Consider the following 10,870-nt stretch of genomic DNA (forward strand, 5'->3'; position numbering starts at 1 on the left):
TTTAAGATCAGTGGAGATCAACACATCATTTTCTACTGATCTTATTGCATACGTCCACAACCTTAGGTGCATAAATGTATTTCATACTGAGAGAGTGCTCGAGTTCAGTTATTATAAGGAACTAGTCTGAACTTGTCAGCAGCTACAGTCAGCCGCAAAACAATGGCACCAACTGATCTAGGCAACAATGGTTAGTAGGAAAACGGAGTTTGATCTGAAGGTATGCCAAATATTTCAGACTGTGTGTGTTCCAAATCTGATGGGGGTAGGGGAAGAAACCAACAAAAAAAATAAATAAATCCAATGTTCAAGTGAAAAGTTTGGGGATTTTTGGTTGTGTTTTTTTAAAGGAATTTCGTCTCTGTTTTAAAGCCCCCCCCCACAAAACATATTTAAAAAAAAAAAAAAGAAGAAACAAAACTTATGATTTAATATTGATACTTTTGCATTAATAGTAACAAAAAACAACCCGCACATCAAGTAGCTACATTCCAATAAAGCCGCATTATCTGCATGGTCAAGGATTGCACTCCAGAAGTTTTCAACCCGTTCTACCAGAATTTAAAAGGATTCTCCTACCAGTTTTGCCGCTTCTTCCAAGCTGTGATGCTGAATACTGGGAGCTACAGAGATTGACTTTTGGGGGTCTCTGTGGTTTCTCTGGAGGGGGACCAAGAGATTCAACAGAAGGAAGGGGCTTAATTTTGGGAAACTTGTTATCGGTGACATCAAGCTGTTTTTCGGGGGCGGAGTGACGGTGGAAATGTTCCGATGCCGTTTCTGAAAGAACCGCAAGCAAATTTAGTTACTCTCATTTCAAGCAAAAATCCAAAGCAGGTTTATATTAGCCAGAAATGCATTTCCAACAATCAGGGTCACAATCTCCTTCCCAGTTAAAATTCCTTTTATACAGAGGCTATTTTAACACACTACAAGACTGACAGGTCATTAAATAAAGCACCCTTCACTGTCTCTTGTTTCATCAGGTTTTTCTAAAATTAGTTAAGTTTGGACCCCAGCAATCTTGACAGCCACATTTTCTTGATTTATTATCAAATCCTGGGCTAAATTTTTTGAACCAATACATTTTTAATCTGCTAAAAACGTAGCTGCGTTGCTCTCTCAAATATGCATTCAGGAAAGGTCATAAGGGAGCTTTCCAGGGTAAACAAAGATTTAATCTTTTCAATATTCTGTCACTGAATCTAAAGTTGCCCAAATTAACTTGCTACCTAGTATCTGTAGGGTTCCATGTAGCAAGGACAAACACTTGAAGGAGGGAGCGTCTACATGAAATCTTTACTGCGGAGTAGACTAATTACATCTTGGCGATTACAAGTGCGGGGCCATTAGGCTAGACTAAACTAAAACTCTCCAGCAGGGTAGTACTTGTAAATAGAAGTCCTATCCTGCTGCAAAAGTTTTTTTTTTTTTTTTTTTTACACTGCAGCAGCACACGTGTAAATGCTGGCTGGGGCACGGAGGTGCTTCAGTGCAGCGGCTACCCATCAGGAGGCCCCATGCTAGAGCACCTTTGTGCCCTTGCCAGCCCCTCCACAGCACAGCGAGCCAGGTCAGAGCAGCCCTGGGCTGGCAGGCTGACCCCCTAATCCCTCTGCCAGCCAGGGCTGCTCCAACCTGGCTCAGTGTGCTGCAGTCCCAGGTGCATGTTCCAACGGTGTGCCCAGGAACAATAAACTCTGGTGCAATGAGTGCCAGGTTACTGGATGCGTAGATTCGCCTGAAGCGAACACACATTTGCTTTGGACCTGAACTTTCTCCAAGTTGTACAGGGACTATACAGGATCAGGATATTCTCACTGGACTCTTCACTTTTGCTGGGCATGTGAAACATCAACAAGGCATAATAATCAAATTTGTGCACTACTGGGAGGTAAGCAGCAATGGACAAATTGATTCCAATAAATTAAAATCACACTTTCTCCCTCAGTCTATTCCCAGGATTTGACCCAACTTCCCACCACTTCAGTTGGAGAGAACATAAATTTGCCAACTTCTCGTTTTCGCTCTATGCCCTGATTATCACTTTTGAGCATCCCTAAATGGTTCAGCAGAGGGCAACTGGATATTAAATTGGCAACTTCAAAACATTACCAGGAAAGAGGCTGCTCAGGATGCTTCCTCTTCTGTTCTACAGTCCTTATTTGCATGGCCAAACTAACCCCAATCTCTGGCTTTTTTGTGGATCTGAACTAGAGTGCAGACGATCAATCCTCAAAACACCCTGGGGAGAGAGAAAGCCATTGCTGGGATCTTCTATATGTTAGGATGTGCCTACCTTCAGAGGCAAGAAGGGTCTCACTTGGATCTTGCTGGTTATAAAATTGCTGGCAAAATCCAGTGACACTAGTGGTTTTGGAAGAGGCTGGCTCAGCGCCTTTGTGTCTTCTGGCTGGGAGTGGTGGTGATGGTGCATGGGAAAGTGCAGAAACTCCACTATGTGAAGCAGCGTTCTTTTGGGTAGAAAAATCCTGGTGTCCATTGCCTGCAGTACTCATTTTGCTACTCTCTGCTGCAGTGGCACTATTTGTAGCCCCTGGCTGTGCACTAGAGCATGTCCCATTTGCACGGTGTCGTGGGGGGACCATCGCACACTTCCCATCATTCTGAGACGCAGCACTTTCCCAGATTTGCCGAGCATGCTGGAAGGAACTTTTTATTGACGCATCCTCCAAATTTGCATCAACAGTTCCCTGTTGGTAAACACAGGAGTTTGGACAGGATTTCCGTGGAACTTTTTTAGGAAGGGCATTGCCACCAACAGCTACCTGTAGGACTTCATCCTTTGGATCTTCATCCTTCCTACTCAGATGCAAATTGCTGAACTTGGCTCGAGGCAGTGCCAAAGGCTTGGACTGTGTTAGCTCTGAGTTGTGTACAGTGCAACAAAGCTGCTCCTCCTTTTGTTTGCATGCCAATTTCTCTTCCTTGCTTGGGATTTTGGGGCTGGATACATGCTTACCATCACTGCAAGGTGGGTGTAAAAAATCTGTGGGAGGCCTCTTGCCTGGTTGTAGCAGAGCCTTTGAAAAATTGGAGTTGTTTTGAAATTTGGCTCGAAGCGCTTTGAAGTCATTAACGCCTTCCTGAAGAAGGGGAAGCAAAGACTATTAGTATCCATACAAACAGTGAACCCATTGGAAATAGACTCGTAAAGAAGTAGGGCTGGAAAGGACCTCAGGAAGTCATCTAATCCAACCCTTGTCCCATGCCAGATCATATCTGTTGAAACCATCTCATCCAGTGTTTGCTAACCTTGCAAAAACATCCAATCATGGATATTCCACACTTGAGATAGTCTGTTCCAGTATCCAACTGTTCTTGTAATTAGGAAGGACTTCCTAATATCCAACTTCTCATGCTGCTACTTAAGACCATTATTTTCTACCCTTTCCTCAAAACCACAATGAAAGGTCTATCATCAAATTCTTTCTAATGACTCATGTCTTTGCATGCTTTTTTTAGAAAAGAAAAAGATTATAACCCTACAGCAAGTGAACAAGCATTGCATGGCTTGCCAGAAATATGCAAATGCTATAGCATAAAAAAAAAAAAAAAAAAAATAGTGTCCTGCATTTAAATTTTATTTGAAATGGACAACTTCAGTATGAGCCCCTCACCCACTTAAGCACAACCTCCAAAGGGTTAAAAAAACCCTGAATAAGCAGATGTTAGAAAGTCATTGGTAACACTCATTCCACAGTCCCACAAGCTGCTGACCATGCAAGTACTCCATTAAAGACAGTGGAAGGAAGAGGTATTTAGGATCATAGGAAAGTAGGGCTGGAAGGGACCTCACATGGTCATCTAGTCCAGCCCCCTGCTAAAAGCAGAATCATCCTCGATTAAAACTATCCCAGCCAAGCGTCTGTCTAATTTGCTTTTGAAAATTTCTAGTGATGGAAATTCCACAACTTCTCTAGGTAGCCTGTCTCAAAGACTGATCACACTCATAGTAAAAAAAAAAAACAAACAAAAAACCAGCACAAATTCATGGAATCTTAGAAAATTAGGGCTGAAAGGAACCTTAGGAGGTCATCTAGTTTAGTGTTTCTCAACCCGTGGGTAAAAACCCAAAAATGTGTCACAAGGATATTTGAAAGGATCAAGAACAGTCACAGAAGACTGTGGCAAAACATGGGTTTCCTCTTTCAGGCTGGCAGCACTCCAGCCTGCAAGGGGCTGGGGGATGCAAGGGATGCCATATGCATGTGCATGTGCACACATGCATGTGGCAGCCAGGCAGGATGGAGAGCAAGTCCTGCAGCTCCCAGCAAGTAAATCTATGGGGCAAGGGGGGCATAGATAACACAGAGTGGGGGGCATGTGCCCCCCCAGATTTATGCAGAAAAGGGGCTGCAGTCTGGCCAGACCAGCATGGGCAGGAGCCACTTCCTTGGCCCAGTGAGTAGGTCCCAGTGTGGAGCACCAAGACGAGTTGCCAGAAGCTGGGCCATGGTGGTAGCGTAGGTCAGTGCGCAAGCAGTTGGCTGGTGGTGAGAGGAAATGAAGGCAGTGTGGACCCCATCCTGTCCATTACCTCTCAGGCTGCTGGCAGTTCAGCTGGCATGCGGATCACAGCAACAGCAGCAACTAATCTCACTGCCCCACTCCACCCTCCTGCCTTGGGACCCACCTGCTTGACAATGGAGGAAGGTCTTTCCTGTGCTGGTCTGGCCAGGCTGCAGGCCCATGTCCATACAAATCTGGGGAGGCACATACCCCGTCCTGCCCAACCCCTCACACCTACTCACAGCCCTACATACTGGGGGGCTGGGACTGGCCACTGATGTTTACAAATGGGTCCTGGTACAAACAAGGTTGAGAACCACTGATCTAGTCCAATCCCCTGCTCAAAGCAGGACCATCCCTAACTATACCATCCCAGCCAAGGTTTTGCCTAGCTGGGTCTTGGAATCTCCATTCTTGGAGGTATTTACCACCTCTCTAGGTAACCTGTTGCAATGCTTTATTATGCTTCCAATTTTTCCTAGTGTCTAACCTAAACTTCCATTGCTACAACTGAAGACCACTGCTCCTTGCGTCTCAAGGACTGCTCTTTAGCAACATACACCCAACCTTGAACAAACCCTTCTGCTTGGCAGTTCAAAATAGAACCCTCCCCCCCCCCCAGCCACACCCACTCTTCCTAATCTCCAACCTAAATTTCCCCTGCTGCAGCTTGAGCCTATTGCTCCTAGTCCTGTCCCCTACAACCACAGAGAAAAAGCCCACCTCCACCCTCTCTGTAACTGCCCATCTGGTATCTGACAACTGTTACCAAATCTACCCTCAGTCTTCTTCAGGCTAAATGACTCCAATTCTTTCAGCTATTTCTCATAAGTCTTGTGCCCCAGGCCCCTGAACATTTTTGTTATCCTGTGCTGGATTCTTTTCCAACTGTCCATGTCCTTCTTGAAACATGGGACTCAAAACTGGAACATAGTACTCCAAGTAAGGCCTTACTTGTGCTAAAAGAATCACTTGTCTTGATTTGCAGGTGACACTCCTGTTAATACAACCCAGTCTGCTGTTGGCTTCCCCCCCCCCTCTTTGTTTTGCTAAAACAAGAGCACACTGTTGGCTCATATTCTGCTTGTGAACCATCGTAACCCCTGGGTCCTCCTCTGCAATGCTGCAACTGAGCCAGCCATTCCCCAGTCTGTATTTGTGCATATCATTATTCTATCCCTAGTGCAGGACTTTGCAGTTGTCTTTGTTGAATCTCATAGACTGGAGCAATGGTCCATAATCAAACCAGGTCATTCTGGATCCTAGTCCTGCCCTCCAGAGTGTCTGCAATTCCATCCAACTTGGTGTCACCTGCAAATTTGCTAAGCATGCACTCAGTCCCATCATCCAAATCATTAACAAAGATGTTGTACAATACCAGGCCCAGGGTAGACCTCACTTGGTATCTCTTCCCCTGACTAGACACTGAACCATTTAGGGCTACTCATTGAATACAATGATGCAACCAGTTACATGTCCACCTGCTTTTGTCTAGTCTCCATTTTCTTAACTTGTTAACGAAGGTGATATGGGAGATTATCATAGGACAGTAATGAGATCAGGAGCTAGGCAAGAGTACAAGTCACTGCTGATCATGAAGAAAGTGGAGAAGTTGTAAGAACGGCAAGTTAGCAAACCCCCTAAATGAGCCACTAACAGACTAGTGGCTTACAAGGGAGGAATAGTGCATAGGGCACTACACGAACCAGAAGTTTCTTCAGGTCAAGGGAAGTTTCATCTAGATATCGCTGTAAGGATATTTGTTTGTGTCAAGGCGGCTGAATGGGGTTTAGGGAAACAGTGAAGGAATGTCCTCAGGTCATGTGGATTTTCATAGCTCAGCTGAAGTCCATGCAGCTATGATAGTGTATGCCAATGAAGGATCTGCCCCAAGAGGTAAGAGAGCATGAGTGAATTTGCACTTGTTCCAAGATGGACATTTTTGTAATCTCCAAGAGCAGGGCATAGAGAAGTACTTTTCTTTATAACCTAGCAGGAGGGGCAGCTTTGCGTTGTTCTCAGCATGTGAGAAACAGTTCTCTCTACCTACAGGCATCACCTAATCCACACCCCAGTGACACAATGAGAAGCAGTTGTATATCTGTATCCTACTGAAGGGCTATAAATCAAAGGTGCTTAAAGATGCAGAAACAAGTGATTTATATGTCCATCTATCCATACCCTGCCACACATTCCTTGAACATCAGACTCACACCCCTGTTACTCGTTCAGCAGAGAGACCAAAACAATAGCTAGACGTATATATACACTCCATTAAAAGAAAAAGTATGTTATCTTGATAGATAAGATCATCTGTCATTCTTCAAGAAGAAGAACACATGTAGCAAGTGAAACCAATTAGTTTTCCTTCATTGGCCTGACTCACATTGTTAGTGTTTTTATTAAAAGCTAATCAGTAAAACCGGACTTCAAGTGGGCAAAGTTTAGTGAATTTTTTTTTGTTTTTAAGAATTGCCTCATTTCTTCCCCGGCGTCTTGCTGTCCATGCTGAAAAATAAAGGAGACCACCGTACTTATCAGCAATGCTGTGCTTTGAATCCTGAACAGAACTAGAACAAGCCTGAAATAAAATTTGTGAGCTACACAAGTCCTTGAACTGCTCTATAAAACTTTTTATAAATGCCATGATTACATTAGGTGCGCTAGTTTAGTGGTTTTGTTCAGCACAGCTAACAGCGAGACTTCATGAGAGGCTGCCTAATGAGGAAATTGGAAAAAATTACCTAGGACAGAACTTTGTTATTTGTAAAAAATACGCTAAGGCCCTTAGCACTAAGGCAGAGCAGATGAATAGCGCACTGAAGGTTTATTGCATTTAATTGCACAATTTATTAAACGCTGACAATTTCTCTTGAATAACCCCTTTCACTAACTTTATTACTTTCACACAGCAGTGTACGATGTAAAGAACCAACCCCTGAAGGAGAAGTTTGAATTGCTCCAATAATATTTCATATGAGAGGTCGGTCGCACGATGCAGTATAAGCAGCCAGGCTAGACAGTCTTAATATGGTCTACTCTAATATAGGGAAAGGAGGTTGTTCAGAAAGGTAAAGAAAACTAACTCGGCCTCCTCCCTCCAAACCATCCCAGATCACGCCGGCTACACCAAACAGAAGATCGGGCCAACTCCAGCGCCGTTGTTTCTGCTGCATGGGCATTCAGCCACTGCCTAACGTAGCACGTAGTAGCTAAAGGAACTGTTTACGGCTCCTTGCTGCATTTCAGGTGTTTCCTGTAATACCCAGTTCCTTACCGATACCATTTGAGGTATGCAGCTATGGAGAAGAAAAGCATTTGCTTCTTTAAATGCTTTCAGTATGTTAAGCAAGACTTTCCTCCTTAACAAGCCTACGCACGTCATCCATCTGATGGCAGGCGGGATGGCAAGAGTTAATAGCTCTGTATGGTGCTTCTTTCCTCCTCTCTCCCACCAGCCTCCTTTAATTAAAATGGATCCAAATACAAGTCTCCCTCTTTTCCTCAGGTTGTTATTCCCCTTCCTTTGAAATGGCAGCTATAAGCACTTTGTTTAATTAATTGAAAGGTTGTCTAGTTGCACTGTTACTTCTCCAAGTGTCTGTGTCCTTTGCTGAAAGGCGGCTTTCACACGTTGCAGGCAAGGCGTCTAGGAACAAGGAGGACTCTTGAAGTGTAAATGGCTATTAAAGTCTTCTGACATCCCTCTCCTTGCTACAGCCACAGGCCATTTTCTTCCCTTCATTTAGAAAAGGAGCACGCCCATGTCACTAACCCTAGTAAGAGTCAAGGAGCTGGACCTTTCTATAATTTTGTATACACAGAAAACAGAGCTAAAAAATGTACATGCTGGGGCTAGAAGAGGGATCAAATCTGGCCAGGTTATTCATGAGAACACATTCAAAAAGAGATGAGCTCTGTTCCTGGTTATAAATGAATATAAGCATGCCTGAGCAGGCCCAGTGCTCCTTGGAGCAAGGGGCTTTTTATGTCAGACATGCTTAGATCTAGGGAGAATGAGACAGCAAGGCTCAGCACAAAATTCACCTCTGGCTCACCCTCGTGAAGAAAATACGAGAGAGTTGGAAATAACTTATGGCACGTACCCAAGGTAGCAAACAATGCAGGCAGCATGGGAGGAAAGGAACACGTGGTGGTTTCAACAATCCTACAAAGTGTGTGCTGTGAAGATCAGCGTGGCAGCCTTAGGGCTCCCTAGGAATCAAGCATGTGAGTAGCTAGGAGGCTTCAGGTCCAGGCACAAGAGACGGGACTACCCGCCATACACAGCGGCTGCATTTCCCCATCAACCGCGCGCTCCATGGAGAAGTATAAGGAGTATCGGTGCATCCAAAAGTCTGACTCCAGAAGATGCAAGAGGGGAGACTGGTTACAGGAGCAACCTTAAAAGAAGGAGCAGCAGGCCAGCTGCCCCCGAGCTCCCCAGGAACACTGGGAGCAAGGAGGGGAACTAGAAATAGTGAAGCTTGGCAGGATTCAGACGTCCTTGCTGTCAGCCGAGGAGGGGGACACAGCTCATTTCAGGACCAAGAGCACACCAAGCCTCAGACAGATCAGAGTGAAGTCAAGGGTCATTACTGACAGCTTCAGCCTGTATGTGAAAGGTCAGTCTCATGCAAATGGGCCATCAGGCTATCCTCAGCGTCCAGCAGGGTACAGACTTAAGTACTACTAGAGCCTCTCAGTACATTCCTCAGTAACAACAGCCATCAGGGCCTATAACACTATACGGTTAAAAATCCAACCCCCTTAGATCTCACAAAAGGTTTCAAAACCAGGGTAAGCAGCAGCTAGCTATACATGCGGCCAGTGAAGCAATGGAAGAGAATTCATTTAATAAGTTATATATAAAAGGGACTGCTAGAATCTTGCAACAACTATGATTCACAGAGTTGCTTGCCCAAGCATGGCCTTAATGCACTTTGCAAGCAACTATACAAAACCACAGGGAAGAAGAAAAAAAAAAAAAAAATGAAGAAGAGATGTGTGGCATTCCCTCGGGAGGAATCTACCAGTGTTTGAGTCAGGAATGAGTGAAAAGCTCCCCCTGTCCTGCCCTCTGCAAATACACTCATAGTCCACCAGCGCCTTCCTTAAAAGTGAAACAAAGAGGAATTTAAAACTAAGATAAGGGTCTCTGCAAAACGAAGAAGACAGCCAGGCTTGGAGGGCTGCTAACGCACAAAACCTGATCCCAATTCAAATGAGCTATGTTACACTCACAAAAAAACCCCCAACAACAACAAAAACAAACCACACACACACACACACACACCCCCCCCGCAATGGGCCAAAAGCAAGTAGCCTTAGGACACAATACATGAGAAAAAGGATTAGGCTTCCACTCTGCTCAAGTTATTGGTTTGATCCATGCTTTATCTAGACTTAACAAGGAAGCTCCTGTTGTTAAATGTTTAATCACTGCTGCACTCTGACCATACCCGCTGCACGCAACACAACCCGCTGGAAGCTTGCCACGTGCACCCTGAAGTTTCTTATTGACAGTGGAGCAGCCCAGGAGATATCATCTGCTAATTAACTGCCTGGCTTTCCCACATATATCCACCTATGCTTTTGAGTCAGTTAAAGGGAGCAGCTCAGAAGACCCCTATCAGAGCTAGCCAGGTTAGCAAAGAAGACAAACCCCACAGAGCTGGCCAGGATGCTGAACCCCATGCCCACAGGAGCAGAAAGAGGCACCCCCACTACCCCAGCAGAAAGCCGATGTGGCACCCGGGATCGTCTTCCAAGTTAAAATCCCCTCCACACCCGTTACCTCTCTGCAGAGGTAATAACATGGACCCTACAAGTCAAACACTTCACACAGGGCGAAGGGAATAATCGCTGTCAGGAGCCCCGCAAAGGCAAAAGGCAGCACCAGTATTACAATAATTACCACTTCCATGTCTTCCCTGCCAGCAGATGCCAATCTCAAGGGTTCAGCCTTGCAGCATATTTTACTGACACTATCTGCAGCCAGAGCGTACAGAGAAACAGTCCCTCTCCCCTGCAGCTTTCAGCACTCGCCCTGGGGGAGAGGAAGGCGGAGCGTGCGGGGAAGCACACCTGAGCACAAGGGCTGCCTCACTCCAGCCTGGCCCCTCCCTAGCCAGGCCCTGGGGCCAGTGAAGTGCAGAACATCCTCACCTGGAAGCAGTCCTCTTACGCACGCCTTGCTCCTCCCTGCCCAGCCCCTCTGAGAACAAAGTTGGGTGCTACCCCCCGGGCACAGAAGCCCTGGCAAGCACAGATCGTAAGGGTTGATATGGCACTGCAGAACCTGGTGCAGCCTCAGATTTTGAAGCCGTCTAGAGAC

General features: G+C 45.5%; 1 protein-coding gene across 3 annotated transcripts in view; it reads right to left on the reverse strand.

The window, feature by feature from the left end:
- The window catches only part of CUNH1orf168 (chromosome unknown C1orf168 homolog), a 44,780-nt gene extending 34,187 nt beyond the window's left edge, over positions 1–10,593 (reverse strand). For all 3 annotated transcript variants that reach the window (XM_019531493.1, XM_019531492.1, XM_019531491.1), the window contains exons 1-3: positions 10,451–10,593; positions 2,300–3,107; positions 580–780 (exon numbers count right to left, since the gene is read on the reverse strand). In XM_019531493.1, the coding sequence (XP_019387038.1) occupies positions 580–780; positions 2,300–3,107; positions 10,451–10,459 (1,018 nt within the window). In that variant the 5' untranslated portion in view covers positions 10,460–10,593. The remainder of the gene's footprint in view (positions 1–579; positions 781–2,299; positions 3,108–10,450) is intronic.
- Positions 10,594–10,870: the final 277 nt, after the last annotated feature.

Source organism: Crocodylus porosus, unplaced genomic scaffold (genome assembly GCF_001723895.1).
Source record: "Crocodylus porosus isolate Cpor-Errol unplaced genomic scaffold, CroPor_comp1, whole genome shotgun sequence".
NCBI lineage: Eukaryota > Metazoa > Chordata > Crocodylia > Crocodylidae > Crocodylus > Crocodylus porosus.